Source organism: Perna viridis, chromosome 3, assembly GCF_037379345.1.
Source record: "Perna viridis isolate PV_CMFRI_1.1 ecotype Kerala chromosome 3, ASM3737934v1, whole genome shotgun sequence".
NCBI classification, from domain to species: Eukaryota; Metazoa; Mollusca; class Bivalvia; order Mytilida; family Mytilidae; genus Perna; species Perna viridis.
In genome coordinates this window covers 56796057-56823742 of record NC_142447.1, presented here as the reverse complement: position 1 = coordinate 56823742, position 27686 = coordinate 56796057, and the positions used below count along the sequence as shown (strand labels likewise).

Below are 27686 nucleotides of genomic sequence, written 5' to 3'. Positions count from 1 at the left end.
AAACCATTTTTTTCAGGAAGTTACAAAAGTAATCCTGTTGACATAACAATAGCACAGTTTGATGTAAAGCGACGAGCAGTCGAAGAGGAATATTGTTTCCATATCCCTGTGTGTTATATTTCTGTTTCTTGTTATTTTAATTAATATTCGAAACAACATTGTACATTTAAAAAAAAGTTAGGTTTATGATAAATCCCCTTGTGCCATTTTTTTATCAGATCTAGCCATAAAGTAATAAATTTCTACAAAACAATCATTTTATTGCAAATTCTGCTATTGAACTTTTTTTAATAAGACGTGTCAAGTTCAAGATAGAAATAATGGTGTTCAAGTAAAAAATACAATTTCTTTTGTGTTGATATTATGAAAACCCATCATCTATAATCTGTTTGTCAGAAATAGAGTATTTCTCGATAAGATATGGATATTGGAAATAAAACTTTTTAGGCAGCGTATGAGACGTGTATTTTTTATAACCTTGGTTAAGAGACTGTCTCCTGACAATGATTGCGCATTAAGAATAGAATATCTTCAGAAATGAAAAATATATGTTTGATAACATACCCAAGATTACAGGAATTGAGACTCATCACGTAGTTTTTAAGGTGATGGGTGATAAAAGACACCATGAATCAGTCTCACTTAGTGATTGGTGGAAAAGGAAAACTCCCAAACTATACGACAAACGCAATGATTCTCACTCAGTTTTGTCTGCTTTCCTTTCATCTGTGGCAACCTGTGTATGAATATTTGATATCACAACTCAGAGCTTACCGTTACTACGCGGACTTTTTGTATAGTGACTTCTTGCAATTAGGCTTCTGAATATGGTTATGTTGCAACAAGATTGAAGTCATCACTACAAAAGTTTTATGGTCGTCATCATGAACTCGTGGATCATTCCATTTATACCATAAGAACCGATTTGTTCAGCTTTTCATAGTTTTCCTTGCCTCTTTCGTCGTGACATTTTAGGAGCAATTCGACGGGTATGTCTAAAAAGCAGAGATTGCTCACCCTATCGGTGCACTTGATCTATGCTTTCTGTTGGAATCCAGGTTGCTCATTTACATTTGTGTATTTGATTATGTCATTTCAGTTATTTCATTCTTCTCATAAATATAATATACTCAGTTTCTTCTAAAACAATGAATAACGATTGCTTTTTGTAATTTATTCTTTGTGCTGATATGACCACTGATTTGACGATTATGACACTGTGCAAATGCTATTTAATTATTATCGGTATTTTCACGTCGCAATGGAAGAGGGAGGTTAGGCGCGCTGTAAAACCTAGATTTAACCCACAATTTCGCTTGAAACTCCGGTACAAAGTCAGGACCGTTGCGTTACCAGCTACTCCGGTGGTGTATATCTATTTTGTCAGATTTTAATTTGAACTTGACTTGATTATGAATCGGATTGGTGTTCTGTAATTTTGTTGTTACCCTTAATCAGTATTAATCAGTGAATGATGTAGGTTTCAATCCGACAGAAAGGAAGTCATCGAAATAGTTATAACGTAACTGAGATGTAAACATTAACAAAATTATAGTTTATTGAGATGTTAACATCAACAAAATAACCGTTCTACACAAAGTACATCAACAACGTAACAACCTACACAAAGTAGTGTAGACATCAACAACGTAACCGTCCTACACAAAGTAGTGTAGACATCAACAAAATAATCGTCCTACACAAAGTAGTGTAGACATCAACAACGTAACAACCTACACAAAGTAATGTAGACATCAACAACGTAACCGTCCTACACAAAGTAGTGTAGACATCAACAACGTAACCGTCCTACACAAAGTAGTGTAGACATCAACAAAATAATCGTCCTACACAAAGTAGTGTAGACATCAACAAAATAACCGTCCTACACAAAGTAGTGTAGACATCAACAAAATAATCGTCCTACACAAAGTAGTGTAGACATCAACAACGTAACAACCTACACAAAGTAGTGTAGACATCAACAACGTAACAACCAGTGACTAAAGTCAAGGGGCATTGGCAGTGTCCTCATGGATCGATGGCTGTACGCTGTAAAAATTCTTCATATCGAAGTTGGTCTTCCTAAAGTTCACATTCCATAAAGATGTTGTACATTGGTAAACCAAATAAAAAGATTGCTGAATAACAATGGATTAATTTATTAGAAGTAGGTAAATATGAAATAGGTTAAATATAAGCTATTCGATTAGGTTTTTACATGTCCGAATTAAATACCAACACTTCAATCCAAGTATGTACAGTAAGCATACCTTTTGAAAACTTAATGTTATATATACAATTTGCGGTAATGTCTTTCTAATTTTGGAAAAATCCCCTCAATTTTCCTAATGCATGTAATTTAGAAATAAACAACTGCTAAATTGATATGACAGTAAAAATATACAAATGCAATCAAAAAAAGCGCATAGACAGCTAATTTGCACACTTTTATTCCTACACAATGTTACAATGAAATTAAAAGAGGATACCAAAAATACTAAAACAATTTGATTATAAATAAAATAGTTACTGGATCATAATATTATTTCATTCAGTGAATTAAAAAAAAATATTTCATGCATCACTACACGAACTATAAGAAAGACAAATAACGACAAACATTCGAAGTGTTCTTACACTGGTTTCACATTCCATCCCATCACTATAGATACAATGTGACCAGTTCGTTATGCCATTGCCGCTTGGTTATGACTTTTTTGTCACATAGAAATATTAAAATGTAATAAATAGATAAAACAAACTTAAGTCAACCCATCAAACGATTTCCTAGCAATGAAAATATAAAGTCATTTTTCCCCATAGCGAAGCAATATATATATACAGCTAGTACTATCCATTTTTCTAAAGCAGGAATAAGTTGTCTAACACTTATGTATTTATTTATAATCAAGGACACAACTGTCACAAAATTCCAATAACAAATATTTAAATGAGAGTAAAATATTTCCGTCACAACTTCTCAGTTTACATGTGTTTCCTCACAACATTGCGTGAAAACTGCCCATTTAAACAGCCATTAGAAGATGGAAACTCAAAATGTCCTTCAATGTATAAAGTATCTGAAAAATATAAGACAAAAATCATTTACGTAATATTTTTTACGTAATATTTATAACAACACTGGCAACTTTAAATCACTTTGTATTTGATAATTAATTTAATGCAGATAATTCTTATTTGATGTTAAAATTGCTTAATATTACATATATTTCATTTTTTTATCAGGTATTTTGCCTTAACAAAAATATCAGCCTACCAAGGATCCAATCTTCTTATCGGATGTTCATCCCCATTATTTGGATTCCTTTGTTTCTGCTTGTGTGGTGTCACTCGGTAACTAAAATGAAATTATAAAAAAAAATCAAGCAAAGGCCCCAGTGGAGGTAGACCATCATTATGACAGTGAATTTCTATGATCGTATCTATAGGAAAAAATGTATCAAAATCCCAGTAAAACTGCTGCCTTCAAATATCTATATTGTTAATATCCTTCTTGCTCTTACTTCAGAAAAGATGTAAAGTTTAAGTTTAACGTGGACAAAACTATTTATTTTTACTGAGAGTATTTGTAACTCTCTTGTACAATTGAAACCATTAAATCATCACGAAGCCTGTATAATAAAAGCCTTTATATACTCACTTAAAACCTCCCAATTTAACAATTAAAGTCCCCTGCTTTTTTGTAGTGTACAATTTTTCTATTTTTTCACAGTCTGCTTCAGAATAGTCTATCCAGTTCCCATCCATTTGGTACTGCCAAATAGTTTTAGGTATAGGTTCACTTTCTGGAAATAGGTATTATCCAATTTGTTATTACTTTGTTTGAAAATGAAGATCATAATTAGACACTAAAAAACAATTTCGTTTCACATGCTTGTATTAAAAGCAGAAAAATAACACAGAAATATGACAATACTAAAATATCGTCAGACAAACCTCTACATCTTTTTCTTGATTTTATCCGTGAGAATAAGATATTTTAGAAATGAATGTTCTGAAAAGGATCGTATATAGTCATTTAACTGTAATATACAACCTGTCATCAGTTTAATAATGATGTACCTTTATACTGCCAAATAGTATCAATATCAATGTGCAGCCAAATAATATTCTTGGGTTCTATTTTTATATTTTTAACCAATTTTTTCTAATTTCTAAGTCTTCCTCAGATAATTTAAATGAAATATAGGAAGCCTGATGTAATGTCCCAGCCCTATTACAGTATCATGAACAAGAAAACTTAATAGTTTGGATATTTAGTGATTCAGCTAATTTGGAAGATAAAAAAACTTCATTTAATGATATTGAAAATCGGCCCTAATATGGTAAAATCAGCATGATATATGTGTTACCCTGGTCCGTATAGATTTATAAATCAATATGAAAATCTAACCGGTTAATAACTTTTCAATTTTTGGCCCGTTTCAATACGAAAAGTCATATTGGCCCGTTTTGTATCCACTTACCATTTGCTGTGCATCAATAAATTAAAAGATCGCCTGTCATGGATGTACATGTAGGGAAGACGACATATTGGAATTGACAACAGAAGAAGCCAAAGCTTTTTTGGGATATGTATCAATGGAACGTGGAACAATAAATTTCAATTTTAATGGACCGGAATACCAATATTAATTACACGTTTTAGTAGATTTTATTCACTGTTGTAGGGTGAATAAATTAATGATTTCCACATCGTTTTGATAGCAGACATACGGACATAAAACATGTAGACTTGAGCATGATTGTAATAAATATCAATGATATAACACTGATAAAATAATTTAAAGTGTACCTTTATATTGTAATCAGCAAATCAGAAATACAAACAATACATAGGGTAATACAGCTTTCCAAAGGACCAACATAGATGTCCATACGCACTGATTATACGGACCTGGTGTACAGAAAGTTTGAATAATTTGATAAAATTATTACGAGTTGATTAATTCTGTATATTGACCCCGCACTGATTCTCGGTCAGCTCAATTGGACCTCAACGCTATGGTCCATGGGACCAATACAGCTAGTCTTAAATCAATACCATGGAAAATACAGAATCAGCCAGTTAGTAACACTATAACATAATGGTACTTTATCATACTGAAGTTGTTTGAACTGTTTTTTTTAATGTAAATAACGTGTAAAATATACAACAAAATATTGAAATCTTGACAAATCAAAAACTAAACGCATAAATTATGTTGAAAAAAATCATTATCATCTTAATTTCTTGAAGCCAAAATATGTTTATGTTACAGTGCTGGTTGGTTGTAATTATGTTAAGGGTTGTGGTTATATGTTACAGTACTGTTGGGTTGTGGGAATGTGTTACCGTGTTGGTGGGTGTGGGGTATATGTTACAGTGTTGATGGGTTGTGGGAATTTGTTACAGTACTGTTGGGTTGTGGGAATGTGTTACAGTGTTGGTGGGTTGGTGGGTTGTGGGAATTTGTTACAGTGTTGGTGGGTTGTGGGTATGTGTTAGTGTTGATGGGTTGTGAGGAATGTGTTACAGTACTGTTGGGTTGTGGGAATGTGTTAGTGTTGGTGGGTTGTTACAATATGTTACAGTGTTGGTGGGTTGTGGGAATGTGTTACAGTGTTGTTGGGTTGTTACAATATGTTACAGTGTTGATGGATTGTGGGAATGTGTTACAGTACTGTTGGATTGTGGGAGTGTGTTAGTGTTGGTGGGTTGTTACAATATGTTACAGTGTTGGTGGGTTGTGGGAATGTGTTACAGTATTGGTGGATTGTTACAATATGTGACAGTGTTGATGTGTTGTGGGAATGTGTTACAGTGTTGGTGGGTTGTTACAATATGTTACAGTGTTGATGGGTTGTTAGAATATGTTACAGTATTGGTGGGTTGTGGGAATGTGTTACAGTACTGTCGGGTTGTGGGAATGTGTTACAGTGTTGGTGGGTGTGACGAATATGTTATCGGGTTGTTAGAATATGTTACAGTGTTGGTGGGGTGTGAGGAATATGTTAATGGATTGTTAGAATATGTTACAGTGTTGGTGGGATGTGGTTATGTGATACTATGTTGGTGGGTTGTGGGAATATGTTACATTGTTGGTGGGTTGTGGGTATATGTTACAGTGTTGGTGGATGTGAGGAATATGTTATTGGGTTGTTAGAATATGTTACAGTGTTGGTGGGTGTGGGTATGTTACAGTGTTAGTGGGTTGTGGTTATGTTACAGTGTTGATGGGTTGTGGGAATATATTACAGTTTGAATGGGTTGTGGTTATGAGATACAGTGTTGGTGGGTTGTGGGAATATGTTACAGTTTGAATGGGTTGTGGTTATGAGATACAGTGTTGGTGGGTTGTTGGAATATGTCACAGTGTTGGTGGGTTGTGGTTATGTGATACAGTGTTTCATCCATTCATATTTAGCAGGTATCGTCCAGCGCCCTCTAGTGAGTTACCTAATTTTAACCCGGATCCAACATCCAATCAAATCATTCTCTTCGATAAAACTTACAAAATGGCTACATATAACGTCTATTTTTTTTCGGTAAAGACTCTAAACATAATCTGCAGTTATCATTTTTGCTCATACTGAATCATTTGTAACCTCTTTCAACTATCAGTTACTATATCGGACCGTTTATTGCCTTGTGTTACTGTTTACCTTTCCACTAACGTTATATATTAAATCGATTTTCATCGGTGCTTCGTACCCGGAGAAGAAACCAATCGGAATTGGATGCACGAAACCCGCTAAATATAAATGAGTGATGTCAGGGTTTTGAGGGAGCAAAGGTGGACTCAAAACCTTGACTTGGGAGGATTGACTTTAGGATAATTACACAGTACATCTTTAACCTTTAATTATTTTTATTAAAACATCATTTTAACAATAAAACAGACTAGCCTTTACTTGAATCTTGTGAATCACTGTTCTCCTCATGGCTTAGGATATCAACCGGTTTTAATACATTTGTAGTGGAGGAGGCACTGGCGTGAGTACGTGAGTCATTGGACACTGGTTGGTCAGTATTATCATCTGGGTCTTCACTAGGGCCATCAGTTTGTATTGGAGACTTTTGACTTCTCAAAACTCTATACTCTTGAGGAGTCCTTAGTTTAAAAGAAAAAAAACATTGAGTTATCATTTATAACTTACTGATTATTATTTACGTCAAAAACATCTCCAAACAGTTATTTTATCAATAAAATTATAAGCAATATTAGGTAATAACATAATACGCCTATGTTGTGACACTTATAATTTCTTCCATGAACTAGTCGGTTAAATCAAAGTTTATGACTGTAATTGTCAAAATAATTGCTTTGAGAATTTTTGCAAGAAATGACAGTTGTCTTTTAAGAGTGCAAGACGGTATAGGACAGCTCAAAATATAACCAAAATGATATTATGTAATTGAGTGGTATACTCACATAATTTCTAAATCCATTTTGCCATATCCCCCAAACCTGTAGTTACCACGGATACCACTCTCCCATCTCACCTGACAAAGAAAGTAAATTTTAATTGTATTTTCATCTGCATCCTCTGAAGAACGTTTAACTTAAATTAATAGAAACAAATATATAGAGAAAAACCTTAATCACTTATGAAACATTTACAAAAAAAAAATACTACAAAAATCGTTTTAAACAATTTGACATACATGAACTATTCCCTCATCGTCACATTTATAAACACATCCTACGCATCCATCACCTCCGTCTTGGTCATCCCATTCCCAATCTTTACCTAGAAAATAATAAAAAGAAAATGCACTGGAACGTCAAATAAATGATGTAAAGATACCGCTCCTTTACTTTACTTTACTTATAAAAGGCACAACTATTTTATATACCATACCAAAATGTATCTATCATACAATTTATGAATAAGTGTTATGAAAAATATAGACTAGTATAGGGTAATTATTCTTCTAATGGGTATTAGTTATAAGCAAACATTTTGACGCTACATTTTATTCTAACAAATTCATTAAAACAGAAACGTTAGAAAGTAAAACCGTCCATTACATTTTAATAGATATCAATCTTTTGAGATAATAAATTTAACCTCTCTTGACATAGACCCCTTCAGCTATTAGAACATCGTCAGGTAACATTCTTGGTTCATCAACAATTGTTAGATCGTGGGCATTCTGGGCGCCATGACGATATCTACCTACATTTCCACAATCCCATTTAACCCTGACATACCCTAAAAAATCATTAAAATGAAAAAATAAATAAATGGTGACTTTATACTGAACTACAATACATCGCATGGCAAAGCTTCGTAAGATCGCAAAGGTCAAATCTTGAAACGTTTGGACAAGTTTGAACACAACATTCATTAAGAGAAAAATATTCCCAAACCTAATTTTTCAAAGATTATCCATGCTATTTTATTCAAATTTTGTCAAGCAACCAGGACAATGTTTATATTTTGTCCTTTTTTGTGACAAATTTCTAAATCGCTCAAGTCACAGCCCCAAAATCAATCTAAGCTTTCATTTTGTTGTGTTACACATTGCACCTCAATTTCATTGAGATCCATAACTTTTATCCACGTTATTGTCCAAACTTTAGGAAAATGCTTGTTTTTGGCCTTCATAGTTACTAAACAGTTAAAGTCACACACCACGAGATCAATTCGAACTTTTCTTTTGTGGTATGTCATATTCTGGTGCTTTTTCATATATATTCGTACTATTTCATTCACGTTAGTGTCCGTAAACCAAATGTGTACAAACATCAGACGCAGGAGACGACAGTGCCATACTATTGCAAAATATGGCATGTAAATTCAAAGTCAAAGACCAAGTCATTGCCATTACTTTGTACCCGAATTTTATTGGTATTTCTACATTTTAAAAGCACTTAATATCTTTTGAGATGACATTTAAATATTTTAAAACATTTCTTAGTTTTGTTACGAAAAAATACATTAATGGGACTTAAACCTAATGACTACAAAAAGGCCATTTAAGCCTACCCCTAGATTTATGTCCTATGACAGTTCCAGTGCCGAATCCATCTTGATCACCCCACTCCCAACTTCGTCCACGTCGAACACGCAATCCAACTTCCATCTCACTTTCTTCGTCAATTTCATTCTGTTGTTGTTCTCTGAGACGCTGAATTTCTATCTCTTCCTCTGTCTCTTGTACAACTTTGGTAATAACCTCGTTCTGTTTTTAAAAAAAATGGTACCAATCAAAATCAATAAAAAGAACCTTAAATACATAAAAAACAATCATTCATATTAATATTGCTATGTCAATATGCAGTATAAGTGTTTTAAAGAATTACCGCTCATCAGCAGCATTAGAATAAAATACATAAGAAAATCTAAATCTAAAAACTTGTATACAACTTAAGTACTAAAAACCAAAACTTTCAGAATATGAATCTAAATCCATCACCTAGAGGTTCTACGATGTTCAATACAAGGAATGAAGCATCGGTGTTCAAGGTATTTTGAAATGTTTAAAACTGCAAATTTTGATAATTAAAATATAAGATGATTCGGTTCAGACAAGTCTGAGTAGTGGGTTGGTGAATAACTTTGAGGACCTTTAGTGCACCAGCAGTGGCATCGACTCAGTGGATATTAAACAGAAAAATAATTCGGATGTGATTGTTAAATCAGGCATAAAGCAGATGAAATAGGAATCCTGCATATGGTTATATCACCCATAACAACACGGCGGTGCATCATCAAGTGAGTTGTTATTTGAGTAGAAATTACTCCGTCATTAATAGGCAATGTAATTTAGACGTCCTAAATTTGGAAGGGAAGCTGTCAAAGAGTCTCTGTCTTCAGTCTTAACACACATGTTACTCCCGTAGTGGTATTAATTCAATGTGTATCCTGAAAAAAATTGAAAGATCTTCAGGAAGTCATCAATGCTAGATTTTTATCGAAATATAATAGCATAAACCTATAATTTTTCAACCCTTTATACGTACTCAGAAATCCCGACTTAAAGCTTTATACATCGTTTTTACTACTGAAGGAATTTACACCTGCATACGATACGAAGTACTTGGTAAAGATTCTCGATACTTTTTAAAAAACGATTCCAAATCGTCTTCTAAATATACCAAAGAAGATGTTGTCAAATTGCAGAAATTTTCTTATGGACAGTATAGTTGTCTAGTGCGGTTAACGTGTATTTCAACCAATAGCCGGCATTCAAATTGATACAATTTGTGTTGCGCGATACGCTGACCTATTCTATCACTCTTATGAGGCTTACTTTATAGTTGATATGATCCATAAGAATGAACATCGTTGAGGCAGTTCCTTTATTACCATTATTCGCTATATAGTTTACGTTTGATCTTTAAACAATCCCAGTTTTGATGATTTTATATAACGCATCTATCCCAAAGAACTTGAGATAAAGGATACTACAGACACTATGAAGGCAGTCTCATTTATTAACATACACTTAGAGATTGATGGAAAAGGAAAACCTGTGACCAAACTATGCGGGGACGTCTCATTTCGTACTGTCAATTAGTTTTTCATCTTTGACAAAATCCCTATAACCTTGGTTCCCTTGATTACTCTTTCAGCACCAGCGTTTGCAATTTTTATATTATAACTCACACGTTATGCCAAATGTTGCCGAAACTACCCGGACTTTTAGTACCGTACTAGAAATCTTATAATTAGGCTTGTGGGACAGGGTTATGTTGAATGTTCGACCTAACACAAATCGTTTATCTAAGAGTTAATTTGAAATAAAGGGAGAAAGTGGGCACAAGATATAAAGGATATATCTTCAGTTTCACAATGATTCTTATCTTGAAACATTTAATAATGGGATTAATGGTTACCATTTCATCCTCTGTTAATTCCTGTCCATTTGGACAGCTTCTTGCTATAGCTGCTATCTCCTGTCTGTTGTTTTTGATGTCGTCATTAATACCCTCATTTCTTGTATTACTTATCATAACCTCTACAAAGAATGACCTTGACAACTGTTGGACTCTGTTTACTGATGAGACATGACCCCCGGTGATTTCTGCCAGTGGTTGCAAAGTGTCCTGTTAGTTTACAAACAAATTTGTCAAGTCGTAACAAAAACGTATCATCTTTTGAACTAGCAGAAAGTAGAAATCGTAGCATATTCCATTATTCTATCCATATGTTTTCCTTCAAAACGACCATACAAACATGGTCTAAGCAGAAAATCAATACAGTGTTAGTAGAGAATATAGTACAGAATTTTTAACGTTATACTAAAAAAGAAGAATTGTACAAGTTGAATACTAGTTAATGTTTTAAACTGTTAACTATGCTATTATTTGTAGGTTGGAGTAGTTTACTTACCAGACACGGGTTATTTCCGACAGGTACCGTAATGATATGGCGGTTTTCTAACTTGACTCTTTCTGCAAAATCTACCAACTTATCTTTTATCTGCGGGTATTGAAACAAAACTATCAATCCGAATTTGTACATGGAAATAATTCTTATTACTTTACTACAATACTTTCTGTTATAGATCAATTTTATATCATTAATTGCAAAAAGGTCTTTTCGTAAAACAACAAGAAGCAACTAACGACCAATACTACGAAAATTCATTGCGACTTAAATCACAAATTAAAAAAAAAGGCGTAAAAAAGAAATATAATGGGTCAATGCATTGGAAACAGTAAATTAAAAACACTTTGAACATGGTCATTCGTAGTTGGACATACCATATTCCATTGTAGACCATTTGGATTGAGGATGTCTGGTCCATCAAAAATTCTGTGGTCCGTGGCGTTCCCATCGGACAATAGTATCACACGAGGATTGATCTGGCGGTCAAATACTGTCACTGGACCTCCTATCATTACAGATAGTCATTTCATGATCAGTTATTTAAATTTTTTCAAATGACTCTAGTGTTTTTATGAAAATTCTTAATGTGAAAGGCGTAAATAGTTTTCTTGAGACTGATATAGTTAACCTAATTATCAAAAAAGGTCAGTCTCTAAAGACATACTATGTTGAAATGTAAGGCTATCTCTGTTTTTAATGATATATTTTTGACTCATTAGTAACTGTATGTATCAGCATAATCATTTTGCTGCTCACGCGTTTCCCTTACCTCTGTTGAACAAAGCACTCATTGCAATAACTAATCCAGTCATCATAGGGGATGGTCCTCCAACACTTAAATTCTCTAAAATAAAAATCATGATGGTAATATAATTTGCTTGCAATTTGTGAAAGAAACTGAAAATAGACAGGTCTGATTCGAATTCAAATGCCTCGAACTCATTTATAATTAAAAACATTCTCCGGACTTTGATCTAATCATCATCGTCCTATAACATTTACAACAGTTATCAAACTTATTTAGAAGATGAGAATAAACCGTTTAATAATTTTATTTCAAGTATATCTATTGTAAAAAAGTAATCAAGGGAACCAAGGTTATAGCGGTAATCAAAAGAATGTAATCCAGGGACAAAGACCCGACATGGAAAACAGACATACACAACAAACAACATGAAGTAACTAAAATCATACATACAAAGTAACAAAAGCAAATGAGCAACTCGGACTCCACTAAAAACTGGGAGCATGGACCAGGTGCACCGGTAGGGTAAGCGTCCTCTGCTTTTCTAGAAAGACTCGCAGAGTTGCTAATAAAAAGTCAAGTCCGGGGTAGACAAACGAGGAAAGGAAAATTATGACCCGTTTTCATAGTGCAGATGGATACACCATAACGATCCACGAGTTTATGATGACGACCATAAAACTGCTGTAGTGATGACTTCAATCTTGTAGCAACATAACCCTGTTCCAGAAGTCTATTCTAGTGCGATACAAAAAGTCTGCGTAGATTCGGCATTCTCTGGCATAACGTATGAGTTGTGATATGAACACTCCATACGCAGGTGCTGAAGGGATGTTGCCACAGATGAAAGGAAAGTTGACAATTCTGAATGAAAAGTCATCACGCTTGTCGTAAAGTTTGGTCAATAGTTTTCCTTTACCATCGATTTCTAAGTGTAGGTCAAGATATGGCAGACTTTACAGTGTCTGTAATATCCTTTATCTCAAGTTCTTTTGGGTAGATGCGATGTATCAAATCCCCGAAATTAGGATTGTTTAAAGATAATACGTCATCTATATTGAGGAAACTGAGATTGAAGGATCTAGCCAAACGATATTGATTCATTCTTTATGATCAGATCAGCTATAAAGTCAGCCTCATAAGAGTGAAGGCATAGGTCAGCAAGTAAAGGAGCACAATTTGTTCCCATTGGAATGCCGACCGTTTGTTGAAAAACACGTCCACCACACTGGGCAAATATGTTGTCGATTAAAAATTTCAGCATTTTGTAAACATCTTCCTCTGTATACTTGGAAGATGATTTTGAATTATTTCTTACAAAGTATGAGGAATCTCTACCAAGAACTATATATTTGTATCTAGGTGTACCATCTTTTTTTTTGAAAAACAATGATGTTTTTAAATCGGGATTTTAGCTGAGTATGGGGAATAGAAGTATACAGTGTTGAAAAATCATAGGTTCTAATGCTATTATATTCAGATAATAGTCTTGAACTAATTGTTTCCAAAAGATCTTTCAATTTTTTTCAGGATCCACATTGAATTAATGCCACTACGGAAGTAACAAGTGTTGTGGTAGGACTGCAGACCCTCTTTGACAGTTGTGAGTATAGAAGTTAAAAGTTTTGAAAGAGGTTTGGTGGTACATTTTGCAGATTCAGCTATGAAACGTTGTTTGTATGGATTCTTGTGGAGTTTAGGAATCCAGTACATAGATGGTAAATCACAATCATCGTCCTTGGTAGAGAGACCAAAAGAGGATAGCACAGATTTATGGTTTTCCACAATCTCTTCTTTGGAGAGTATGGTAGCAGTATAGGTCTTATCACTGCTATTATTTTCTACGTTTACCTCTGATAATAAACTTTGGATGTAAAACGTTTTGCAGACAAGAACAATGTTGTTTTGGGCTTTGTCTGCTGGTACGACAATATATTTGTCATGTATAGTAGACAATGTTTTTGCTACATCGGGGTCTTTAAAAACTGATATAGCCATGGCACTCATTGACCTACTTAAAACTTTCATTCATTTCAAAATTAAAGACCTCACGGCCTTTAACCACTCTGGGAGAAAATCAATGTCTTCTTGTTCTCGTTTTATCCATTTTCTTGCATAGTCCTCCACGGCATCCATAAGAACTTCAGTTATAATTCCAATTTATGGAGCGTGGTTCACGGTACTTGGGTCCTTTAGAAATGATATTACGCAGAGATTCGTTTTCAATGATAGTTAAATCTCCCGTAACAACGTGACCAGAAGGACCATATTTGAATGGAGAGGTTTTGCAAGAACAGTCAGGTGGCTTAGCCTTGAAGTCCTCAATCTCAAGGTTCTGCAATAGCCTTTTATAATTGAAAATTTTGGATGCAGTGGGTGAAATATAGGAATATGAAATAATTGTAATTAATCATAAGTGTTCTTTCTTTTCTTAGTAACTATAGATACACTGACTTTGTAATTATTTGCCTTAAGATTCTTTCCCCAAACTAATACTTGTTTTGTTCTATTTGATATACCTATAGACTTCATGACTTTCTTCTATTTGACGTTACTACAGACTCCTTGACTTTGCTCTATAGACATACCTATAGACTGCCTGACGTAGTTCTATTTGATGTATCTATAGACTCCCTGACTTTGTTCTATTTGGCATACTTATAGATTTCCTGACTGTTTTATTTGACATACCTATAGTCTCCCTGGCGTAGTTCTATTTTGCATATCTACAGACTCTCTGACTTATTTCTATCTGGCATACCTTTAGATTTCCTGACTTTGTTTTATCTGAGATACGCAGTTCCATTTGACATACCCATAGACTCCCTGTCGTTTTTCTATTTAACATACGCCATGACTCCCTGACCTTGTTCTATCTGACATTCCCATAAACACCCTGACATAGTTATGTGTTACAAACCTATAGACTCACCAATGTAGTTCTATTTAACATATCCATAGACTCCCTGACGTTTATTCTATTTGACATACCAATAGACTCTCTGAGGTGGTTCTATTTGATATACCAATAGACTCTCTGAGGTGGTTCTATTTGACATACCAATAGACTCTCTGAGGTGGTTCTATTTGATATACCAATAGACTCTCTGAGGTGGTTCTATTTGACATACCAATAGACTCTCTGAGGTGGTTCTATTTGACATACCAATAGACTCTCTGAGGTGGTTCTATTTGACATACCAATAGACTCTCTGAGGTGGTTCTATTTGATATATCTATACACTTCCTAACGTAGTTCTATTTAACATACCCAACGACTACGTGAAGAAGTTCTATTTGCTATACCTATGGACTCCCTGATTTAGTTATATTTAACAAACTCATAGACTCCCTGATGTTGTTCTATTTGACATACCAATAGACCTCCTGACGTAGTTCCATTTGGCATATCTATAGACTCCCTGACTTAGTTCTATTTGGCATACCCATAGACTCCCTGACGTTGTTCTATTTGGCATACCTCTAGACTCCCTGGCGTTGTTCTATTTATATATACCTATAGCCTTCCTAACGTAGTTCTATTTAACATTCCCATAGACACTCCGACTTACTTATATTTTACAAACCTGTAGACTCACTGATTTAGTTCTAATTGACATACCCATAGACTACGTGACATGTCTCTATTTGACATACATACAGACTCCCTGACGTAGTTCTATTTGATATACACATAGACTCTATGACGTTGTTCTATTTGACATACCTATCGACTCACTGACTAACTTATATTTTACAAACCAGTCGACTCACTGATTTAGTTATATTTAACATATCAATAAACTCCCTGACGTTGTTCTATTTGACATACCTATAGAATTCCTGACGTTTTTATATTTAACATAGTCATACACTCCCTGACTTTGTTCTACTTGACATTCCCGTAAACACTCTGACTTAGTTATATTTTACAAACATGTGGACTCCCTGATGTAGTTCTATTTGATATACCAATAGACTAACTGATTTTATTCTATAAAACATACCAATAGACTCCCTCTGTTCCGCATGCTGTTCTATTTTACATACCCATAGACTCCCTGATCTAGTTGAGAAGTTTCTTCTTTCGGATCAGATCAGGAATAAAGTGAGCGTCATAAAAATGAAGGAATATGTCAGTAAGTAGAGGAGCACAATCTATTCCCATTATAATGCAGACCGTTTGCTGAAAAACGCGTCCACAACACTAGATAAATATGTTGTCGATAAAAAATTTCAGCATTTTGAAAACATTTTCCTCTGTATATTACAAACCCATAGACTCCTTGACGTTGTTCTATTTGAAATACCTATGGACTCCCTGATTTAGTTATATTTAACATACTCGAAGACATCCTGACGTACTTATTTTAACTTACTTATAAACTCCCTGGCTTAGTTCTATTTGATATACCAATGGACTCCCTGACGTTGTTTTATTTGACATACCCATAGACTACGTGACGTTGTTCTTTTTGACATACCCAACGACTACGTGAAGTAGTTCTATTTGCTATACCTATGGACTCCCTGATTTAGTTATATTTAACAAACTCATAGACTCCCTGACGTTGTTCTATTTGACATTCCCATAGACTCTCTGACTTGTTATATTTGACACACCAATAGACTAACTGATTTAGTTCTATTTTAAAAACATACCCATAGACTCCCTGACGTTGTTCTATTTAACAAACCCATAGACTACCTGACTGCTCTATTTGACATTCCTATGGACTCCCTGATTAAGATATATTACCTGACTGCTCTATTTGACATTCCAATGGACTCTCTGATTAAGATATATTACCTGACTGCTCTATTTGACATTCCTATGGACTCTCTGATTATATTTGAATTACCTATAGACTCCCGGACTTTGTTGTAATCATTTGTAAGTTGTTGCAGTATCCTTGCTTCTTTACCAAAGTGTACAATGGCTATGTTTTCCTCTATAGAATACTCAGTGGCCCAGTTCTCTATGTCTGTTCAAAATTTATTAATAGTCCATACATGTCAACTATCGACTTTTCAATGAAAGGACTTTCGTATAATCCTTTTTACCATTATTTGGGTTGAAAATGAAAACATGAGATCTACTTGATTATTTTATCGCATTTATTATAGTAATTTAAAAGCATTTTAATACAAACTTGACTCTGAAAGTCTATAAATGTCTTCAATTTATTGTTTATGCCAATATTTGGTTCTATCAACTTACTATCAATAAACTGATTGATGAATTCCAAAGATTGTTGAAATGGTTGTCCTTCCATGCTGGAAGATGTATCGATACATATTACTGTGTCAGCCCCATTGGATTTAGGATCTAAACAGTCTCTTGCTAGAAAGTAAGAGCTTACGTTAAAGAAGGTCACAATATACCAATATCTCTTATTATTCTAGGATGTGGTTTTTTTTATAAGAAGCAATTTTCTCATATAAAGGACTAATCATAAGTTTTTATGGAAGGGGAGGGCAAGGATGAAATATTTTGTCCAATATATTTTTAGTTGCACTTTAGCACCCGATTAGTCCTGGATTTTTATTTTGTTATGCATTACAATAAATATTAGACACTCACCCTGTCTCTTATTTATACTTATTCCAATTTGCAGATATCTTATATAATTTAGAAAATACTTTCTATTTTTTATAAGATATCTAATAAACTATATATGATATATTATAAAGTTCATGAGATATTATGTAAAATATATAAGATATCTGATATAGTTTATAAGATAACTTGTAAAGTTTATCAGATATTTCACAATTTAAAAGATATCTTATAAAACATTATCTAATAAAGGATATTACATACCATATATATTTAGTAGATGTCTTCTTTTATTATAAGATATCTAACAAAATGTGAATTTGTTTTTCTGTATAAATTCTGGTCATGCTTTCATCCTAGCCCAACCCTTCTGATAAATGTATGTTTTATCAACTTACTGTTTGAGAACGGAAAAACTTTCCTTTCTAAAAATCTGTGATAAATATAGTGAATAAGATGCATACCTTTAAAGTTCTCTGTCAAGGCTAGCTCTTCTAAAAATTTGTCCTCTTTCGGTTTAATGTCCCCCATGTCATCTAAATTTAAATAAATTATGTAGACAAAACTAACTAAGAGATTTTTTTTTCTTAGCAAGAAACTGGACTAGTACTTAAAACAATCATTTTAGTGTGTTACTTGTGAAGCCAAGCATGCACTTCTAAAATGTTTTGTTACAACATTGAAGATGTTTACTAAAAATTATTTTACTTAATTTTTTTCCATATGTAAATGCTTATAAGAAATAAGTAAAACGAATTTTGACAATACCTTTTTTAAAATATGTGAGATAAATATATAATTTATACAGTTCTTGATTTTACTTTTGTTTTGTATTTTGTTATTGTTATTGTGTTTGTTTTTGTTTTTTGTTTCTTTGCTTTTTGTCTTCTTTATATTCCTTCTAAGATAGCTCTGCTGCAAAATTACGTACAATGAAATTCGTACAAAATAAAATAAGTTAATAGCGTTGAACTGAACAAAGAAATTGAACTTGTACACGAGTCAAAACAGCAATGCGAAGAAACAACAAGGATTCTTCTACTATACATTGATCAGGTGTAACGCTAAAACAGACATACACAACAAAGAACATAAAGTAACTAAAATCATACATACAAAGTAACAAAAGCAAATGAGCAACTCGGACTCCACTGAAAACTGGGAGCATGGACCGGGTGCACCGGTAGGGTAAGCGTTCTCTGCTTTTCTAGAAGCACCCGCCGAGTTGCTCATAAAAATTCAAGTTCGGGGTAGACAAACGAGGAAAGGAAAACTATGACCCGTTGAATAAATCAGTTTTAATGGTGCAGATGGATACACCATAACGAAGCCTATTTCTTAGAGTTCTAGTGCAATACAAAAAGTCTGCGTAGTTTCGGCAAGCTCTGGCATAACGTATGAGATTTGATATGAACACTCCATACGCAGGTGCTGAAGGGATGTTGCCACAGATGAAAGGAAAGTTGACAATTCTGAATATAAAGTCATCACGTTTGTCGTAAAGTTTGGTCAATAGTTTTCCTTTACCATCGATTTCTAAGTGTAGGTCAAGATATGAGGCTGACTTTACAATGTCTGCAGTATCCTTTATCTCAAGTTCTTTTGGGTAGATGCGATGTATCAAATCCCCGAAATTAGGATTGTTTAAAGATAATACGTCATCTATATAGCGGAAACGGAGATTGAAGGATCTAACCAAACGATATTCTTTCTGTCTGATCAGATCAGCTATAAAGTCAGCCTCATAAGAGTGAAGGCATAGGTCAGCGAGTAAAGGAGTACAATATGTTCCCATTGGAATGCCGACCGTTTGTTGAAAAACACGTCCACCACACTAGGCAAATATGTTGTCGATTAAAAATTTCAGCATTTTGTAAACATCTTCCTCTGTATATTTGGAAGATGATTTTGAATTATTTCTTACAAAGTATGAGGAATCTCTACCAAGAACTATATATTTGTATCTAGGTGTACCATCTTTTTTTGGAAAAACAATGATGTTTTTAAGTCGGGATTTTAGCTGAGTATGGGGAATAGAAGTATACAGTGTTGAAAAATTATTGGTTTTAATGCTATTATATTCAGATAATAGCCTTGAACTAATTGTTTCCAAGAGATCTTTCGAATTTTTCAGGATCCACATTGAATTAATACCACTACGGGAGTAACCAGTGTTGTGGTAGGACTGCAGACCCTCTTTGACAGTTGTGAGTATAGAAGTTAAAAGTTTTGAAAGTGGTTTGGTGGTACATTTTGCAGATCCAGCTATGAAACATTGTTTGTATGGATTCTTGTGGAGTTTAGGAATCCAGTACATAGATGGTAAATCACAATCATCGTCCTTGGTAGAGAGACCAAAAGAGGATAGCACAGATTTATGGTTTTCCACAATCTCTTCTAAATATGTTTTAGCAAATAGGCAGGAGTGAATGAATGTCACAACAGATAAATTACGAAAGCCACACTATGAAACATGTAGAAGGGTCTATAATCAATATTCATTCCACTGAAATGTTGGAGAACATACATGACAGGGGAAAAATATACATTTAAGTAAAACGTGTATTTAAGATTTCTTCATATTGAATCGCGCTAAAAAGAAATGCAGTTTTGCTATTATACTTGTTATAATTTACAGTTAAAATGTTTCAAAGATTTATCTTTATAAATTCAAAAATAACACGATGCAATATAATTTTTGAAGGTCAAGCATTTTAAATAAAACATTTTAACATGTGCGGTGTTTTGGTAACCACCAATACAGAAACAACCATCTCATCTATGGCAAGAAAGATCAAATGTTTATAAGAAAATAGAAAGTTGTCAACAACACCATGCTTAGATGGTATATATTATCTGTATCTACTTTACTTTTAAAAACAGTATTTGATACTCAATATAATATTTTTTGCAAGTATATGTTTCATTTTGCTCCATGGTTATTGAAAAATTGGAATCCACCATATGGGTCAATTAAGCAACTGTGCACATATGAAAAAAAATATCAAGTTATTAATTCCAGAAATTCGATCCCATAGAGAATAAATGTCTCCTAGCTAAATAGTTGTGTTATATTAAAGTTAATCGCAGCATTTGTTAGTATTCTACCTTATTACCACTTATTCTTCAGAGGTTTCAAATACAATAAAAATTGTACCAAAACATAATCACTGATTATTAAATGAGAAATTCATAAAATTACGTTTTTAGTTAAGTTTACAAATTTAAACAAAAAAGACATGATAACTACTTAAAAACCCCTAAAATGTAACATAAACAAAATAATGCTAAAATGTCTTAGTAGTCTACCTACCCGGATATCCCTCAGCCATGTGTACAGGTCTTGGCATGGAATGATTTACAGGTTCCGCCTCTGTATCACATTGTTCTAAATACTGCACTCTATTGTCAATGGATTTACCTGTTAGTTTACACTTATACTTTCTTGATGACTGTGGACTCATTTGATCAGAAGCCACGCTCTTCTTAGTTTTCCTCACTGGAACTTTTAGCTTGAAATCTGATTGGGGTATTTCCTTTGATTCAGATGAAATAATAGGTGTCTTGAGCGACATTTCTGAGAATACAGAGACAGATTCCGAATGATATCTAGTTTCCTGTGTTAGCTCATCACCATTGTCTTTAGTTAATTTCCTATCATTTTTTTTCATTGGAATTGGTCGAGTTATTTCTACAGTTGGACTTGGATCTGGTTTGAATTGTCGTTCTTCGGTTCCCTGATTTTCTTCAGATTGTTGTCCAATTTCGACAGACTGATCAACTGCTTTATCTGGTTTCCTTATAGATACTGGTTTCAGGTTCATTTCGTCGTGTTTCTCTGCTGGAGAAGACGTTTTTGTTTCTGAAGAAGGCTGTTCTTCTGTATATTGTGACTGCCTCGGTTTATCGGTTCTTTGGTTTTCTGCTATGTTAGATGAGTGTTCAGGATTTTGTTCTCTACTTTCAACATTGACTACATCTTCAGATTCATTACTTGATGTTATACTTTCTTCGTCGTCATTCTCCTCTTCTTCACTATCCATATGTATCCGACTCCTAATTTTATTGAAGTTATATGCCATTGCATCTGTTACATCTTTCATCTGATTGTACTGTTGTATAAGGTACTCAACCTTTGAATTGATGCTGTTAATCATGCCAGCAAATCCCTTTATGTCTCTCACCTATTAAATCATGAAATAACCATTTTCAATAGTGCATTTCAACTAAAATCTTAAAAAGGCAAACTTCACAAAACACTTTGGTGATTATTTCTAGAGATTATGGGGTATAAATACTTGGATTTTGCAATAAAATCTCTCCGTTTTTTCTTCTTCATGTGCCACACCTTACACATATTTTGCGGTCTAATTGAATAATTATTTTTTCCCGATCCCAAAATATTTGCTTTCCCATTAAAAATGCCACTAAACCGAAAAATAAAACACAAATACCAATTTTTTTTCCGGAAATCTCATTTAAAACATGGAAGTTGACTAACGTCACACTTAGACTAATAAACAACCAATATATAAAGGAAATATGTCTCTTGATACTGTAATACTTCTTAAAAGATATTATTAGGCCCTGGTATTGTTATAACAGTATGTCATGTGTCGTTACAATATAAGTCCTGTATCGTTACAGTATAAGTCCTGTTTCGATACAGTATAAGTCGTGTGTCGTTACAGTATAAGTCAAGTGTTATTACAGTAGAAGTCGTTTGTAATTACAGTAGAAGTAGTGTGTTATTACAGTATAAGTCGTCTGTCGTTACAGTATAAGTCGTATGTCGTTACAGTATGAGTCATGTGTGTCATTACAGTAGAAGTAGTGTGTCATTAAAATAAAAGTCCGATGTCATTATAGTAGAAGTCCTGTGTCGTTACAGTATAAGTCGTGTGCCGTTACAGTCTAAGGCATGTGTCATGACAGTAGAAGTGGTGTGTCGTTACAGTATAAGTCCTGTTTCGATACAGTACAAGTCATGTTTCTTTACAGTTTAAGTCATGTGTCATTAAAATGAAAGTCCGGTGCCATTATAGTAGAAGTCCTGTGTCATTACATTAGAAGTATTATGTCGTTACATTATAAGTCATGTGTCGTTACAGTATAAGTCATGTGTCGTTACAGTGGAAGCACTGAGTCTTAACAGCTTTTAAAAGTCCTGTGTCATCACAGTATAAGTCCTATGTTGTCACAGTATATGTCCTATCTCGATACAATATTAGTTCTGTGTCGTTACAGTATATGCCAGGTGTCGTTACAGTATAATCCCTGTGTAGATATAGTATAAGTCATGTGTCGTTACAGTGGAAGCAATGAGTCTTTACAGCTTTTAAAAGTCCTGTGTCATTACAGTATAAGTCCTATGTTGTCACAGTATATGTCCTATCTCGATACAATATTAGTTCTGTGTCGTTACAGTATATGCCAGGTGTCGTTACAGTGTAATCCCTGTGTCGATATAGTATAAGTCATGTGTCGTTACAGTGGAAGCAATGAGTCTTTACAGCTTTTAAAAGTCCTGTGTCATTACAGTATAAGTCCTATGTTGTCACAGTATATGTCCTATCTCGATACAATATTAGTTCTGTGTCGTTACAGTATATGCCAGGTGTCGTTACAGTATAATCCCTGTGTCGATACAGTATAAGTCATAAGTCGTTACAGTATATAGTCACGTGTCGTTAAAATATATAAGCCCTACGTCAGTCCCTGGGTCTGGTTTCATAAAACATCACAAATTGAGATTTTCCTCAAATCCTTTCTCAACTAAAAAATTTCGACCAATCAAATCACTGGAAATTGAAGTTCGAGGAAAACACAGGGCTTGAGGAAATTCTCAACGTGAGATTTTTTTATGAAACAAAGGCTAGGTCTATCAAATACATTTATATGGTATACACTAACCTCCTGTAAAAGTTCCATATTCTGACTTATAAGATACTGGACTTGCTCAGATGTGCTGTATCTTTGGTCTATTTGATATGGGAACTGGTTCGGGTGATGGTTGATACCATGATGCTGGTTTAATGATGATGAAAATGTCTTCTTTTTGACAACTGGCTCCTCTCCACTTCCCATGCCCGAATGTCTGTGTCCCACAGAATCTTTCATTGACTTGGAATGTTTCTCACCCGTTAGCTTTTTATTCCTTACACATTGGCCTACAAAAACACATTTTCAGAAACAAATTAAGTAAAAGTTTTAGCATGTCTATTTATGGTGTTAGTCTGGTATTTGTCACCCGAATTATTGATACCATATTTTTGTTCTTATCAAGGTCTCTTCGCTTTTACTTAGAATATTTAACTAAGATTCTTGGTACATTTTAGGGCTAGAAATCCACACAAAGTGCAAACTAAATGGTAAGCGGAGGTAAGACCGAGTGAAATCATTAAAATATTCGCTGTCTACAAACATTTACAAAACAAGTAACCGAAGCTTTGTCAGATATCGGTCGGAATTTTTCTGTCAAATTAAACACTTTAAAAAAAGGATGAGCGGCATGAACATATTGTGAAATAAAACAAGTCTCAAAAGGAAAGAAATAGCCACATTTCATAGTGATTATGACATTAGTTAATTATATTTTTGTTAGCTTTTTATCACCAAGGTAGGTACTGAGTGGACTTTCGTTAAGCATATTTCCTACTTTACAGTACATTTACTACCTTCTTCGCCATTCAAGTCTGTGTAGTTTGTTGCCATTCGATCCGATCACTTTACTTTTCTGAAGTAAATCATGAAATTTATAAATTATCTAATGAGTAAAAAGCTTCGAAAAGCACAGCATGATACGACCACAGTGTTCTAGCCCTGACATAATATTAGATTTTAACACTCTTAAGCATAAGGACTTACAATTCATTATGGACACAACAACTGGCTTAGACACTATATTGCACAAAATTTGAAATTCAAATAAAAAATTTCAAAATCAGACCAAAAATAAAATAAGTCGCTTTTTGGGGGTGTGGTCCCTTTGTTCCCTTACAACTCGAAAACCGTAAGAGATATCTGAAATCTGATTGAAATGAAGGCAGGAATTTTCATAAAGAAATTTAAAAAATATATTCTAAAATCAGACCTAAAATTGAAAAGTCGATTTGTATAGGGTGTGGCCCCCTTGACCCCTCATAACTCGAAAGGCGAAAGAGATATAAATGGATTATGATTGAAAAATGCAGGCAGGGATATTAATAAAGAATCCAATAAAAAAAATCGAAATCGGGCCAAAAAAAAGTCCATTTGAGCACTTATAACTCGAAAACGGTCCAAACGCATAAACTTTGCTTATACATATTAAATAGCAAGCGGATATGTCTGAGAACACACATAATAACTCAAGTATGGAAACAAAATGATGTTATGATATTTTTTGTGATTAAAAAAAATCCTGTTCCCAAGGGCCTGTGATTTTTGATACCTTTTTTCTTAAACAGTAGGGGCCACAAAATTCAAATTAAGTAAGAACCTTCTTTTAAAAGTTAGTAAAATCATATCAAAATTTCATAACAATATGTCAACAACAACTAAAGTTGTCGCGCGAGCAACCGATTGTCTCCGGACGACGACGACAGCGCCATACCAAGAAACGACCGCCATTCTTTTGCGGTCGTGTAAAAAGTATAAAAATATGCGAAAACATTCCCTCAACACAACGGGGAAGCAATTAAGATAGTGGATTTATGCCGCATCATGAAAATTTGTTTATATCTTTCTTGGAAATGTGACGCATTTCCGAGTTAATTAAAATGAATAATTGATATAATTGCAAAAAAAATGCCATTTAGAGGACAACTGCAGTATATAGTGAATAATTACTGACTTCATCGAAAGTAAAAAAAAATGTCTACCCTTGCATAATCAAATATGGTAAAAATGGGTCTTTTTCAATATGTGACTCAAGTTTATAAAAAAAGGCAAAAATTTCCAGAAGGAGGAAATCGAGTTCCAAAGGAACACTGGATGCCAGATAAGAGGACTCTTGTCATTCGCATGAAATATGATTAAGTGATCAGTATCATAACAGCTTGTATCCAAAGTCTGCAGAAAGTCAATTAAGTCAAAATCCCTGGCGGCGTTGGTTAATTGCCCTATATTGGCACTCTCAACCGATGTGAATAAATACAATATATATTTGTCAAACGGTCATGCTATTTTGATGTTGCTTTATTGCATCAAGATCTTTTGATAGGGAAAACGAAACTAGTATTTTTTCAAAACGTTACTTATTAATTCAAATCTATATTTATCGAGATTTCTTTTAGTGTTTGCAATGTAATCAGGAGAAAAGTTTTCGACTTACCTTACACTTTCTTTCCACAGATAAAAACTGAAATAATTATTTTAAAATATTTTTCTTTTCAGATTCGCATAGAGAAGTAAAACTTTGGAAAACCCCTTGCTATATTTAGATCCAGAATTACGAAGTCACATGATTAGATAAGTTAGTGTTGCAAGTATTTATTTTTAAACACTTTAAAAGTGCCAACCCGTTCATACGCTTAATTAAGAAATTTTATTAATCTTCCAGTTTTCTTATTCATTCTAAATAATTTTCATTTTTCTGTTGAAGAGATAATAAGCTTAAAAAATAATCTGAAATTATAGAGTAAATATATTTTACATACGTTGGCCACAGGGGCTTGCTTCCACAATCAAATATGTAGCCCCACTAGTTAGCCGAAAGTGTTAGAATATGGTAGCGGAAAATCTCTTTGTAAACTGAATCACCCCCAAGGGCTAGTCCGAATTTCCTCTGACCCTACAACCGTTCTCTTTTTATTTGGATATTGATAAGTCGGGTTGGGGTTCCCAACACGACATATCAATATCCAAATAAAAAAGAGGAGGGTTGTAGGGTCAGAAGAAATTCGCACTACCCAAGGGCCACTGGCCCGTGGGGTGATATAGGTCGAGGGTTGATACCACATGCGATACAGATTTTGACATGTCATGTTCATAATATATTTTTTCAACTTTACTTCAAGTGTGTTCTGTGTTAGGGGTGCGATATAGGGTATGATATAGGTCTAGGGTGTGATATAGGGTATGCAATGTAGGTGTGATAAAGAGTATGCGATATAGGGTAGACGATATAGGGTTTAAACAAACTCTTATAATGTATATACAAAAAAAAGTTATATTTTAATCTAAATTTAAACCACAATACTATTATGATATACATGTATAACACCTACGTCCATCTGATTAAAATCAGCTGTTCTGATATACGCTACACTATCATACTATCATTAAGCATTGACAACTGATTTTAATCAGATTGACACGAACGCTTGCGTACCTTATTTTCTGTTAGTAAGAATAAGCACATTTCATTCACTCACTTGCAATTTGATGGATGCCTACCCTTCTTGAGTACCCGATGTCTCTCTCGGTTTGTTTGTTTGTTTGGGTTTTTTTGAGCGACTTCATATTAAAAATGATTAAGTTTTTTTTTGTGTGATGTCTTGTATTTCTTATCGTCAGTGTTTATTCATGATAGTATTTTGTTGTGTTATCGACATTTTACATGGATATTCGTGTCTCTTTATTATCCCCTGTTTTGATGCTTATATATATTTTTGCTGATATTTAGGTTTGTGTTTCGCAACATTTGAAAAAAAATCAGTCTCCACTTCGGCCAACATCAATCTAATTAAAAATATATACCTATCAATTGTTCCATTCAGTCATTGCACGTAGGATCTAACAACACTCCATTCTACTTTCTGTTCTGATGACCTTTCTGGTCAGTCGTCAGATTTCATCTTTCGTGATTTTGAAAGCATTATTCCAAGGAAAACACTAAGGACCCTGAAAAGGTTCACTGAACAGAAAGTAGAATGGAGTGGATGGAACAATTGAAAGGTTTTATATTAATTAAATTACGACCAACAAGTCAATTTCACACACACACACACACACACACACACAAACCGACGATTGGTTGTTTGGTCGTTGACATTCTCCCACACTTTTTTCAATCGTATGTATATGGACCTCTATGATATTGTACCACAC

General features: G+C 33.9%; 1 protein-coding gene across 3 annotated transcripts; it reads right to left on the bottom strand.

Moving 5' to 3' along the window:
- Positions 1-2146: 2146 nt before the first annotated feature.
- LOC148623026 (uncharacterized) lies at positions 2147-26107 on the bottom strand. Of its 3 annotated transcripts, XM_088573487.1 has the most exons (19): positions 25969-26107; positions 24332-24390; positions 23568-23824; positions 20968-21838; positions 18119-18190; positions 17316-17438; positions 16957-17079; positions 12119-12193; positions 11724-11854; positions 11350-11439; positions 10854-11063; positions 9001-9196; positions 8080-8223; positions 7673-7758; positions 7440-7510; positions 6913-7118; positions 3665-3809; positions 3281-3361; positions 2147-3083 (listed from the first exon to the last, which is right to left on the bottom strand). In XM_088573487.1, coding segments are annotated over exons 2-19 (2919 nt in total). In that variant the 5' UTR covers positions 24369-24390; positions 25969-26107; the 3' UTR covers positions 2147-3082. The 3 variants fall into 3 exon arrangements, with proteins under 3 accessions (XP_088429613.1, XP_088429615.1, XP_088429614.1); XM_088573489.1 differs by lacking the exon at positions 8080-8223; XM_088573488.1 differs by lacking the exons at positions 2147-3083; positions 3281-3361 and adding an exon at positions 4820-4921 and having other exon boundaries at positions 3673-3809.
- Positions 26108-27686: the final 1579 nt, after the last annotated feature.

Coding starts and splice junctions, on each gene's coding strand:
- LOC148623026 (XM_088573487.1), bottom strand. CDS start 24,368: ATGGCAACAAACTACACAGACTTGAATGGCGAAGAAG. Junction 23,825..24,331: donor AGACTTGAATGGCGAAGAAG/GTAGTAAATGTA, acceptor GTGTTTTTGTAG/GCCAATGTGTAAGGAATAAA. Junction 17,080..17,315: donor CATCAATCAGTTTATTGATA/GTAAGTTGATAG, acceptor AATTTTGAACAG/ACATAGAGAACTGGGCCACT.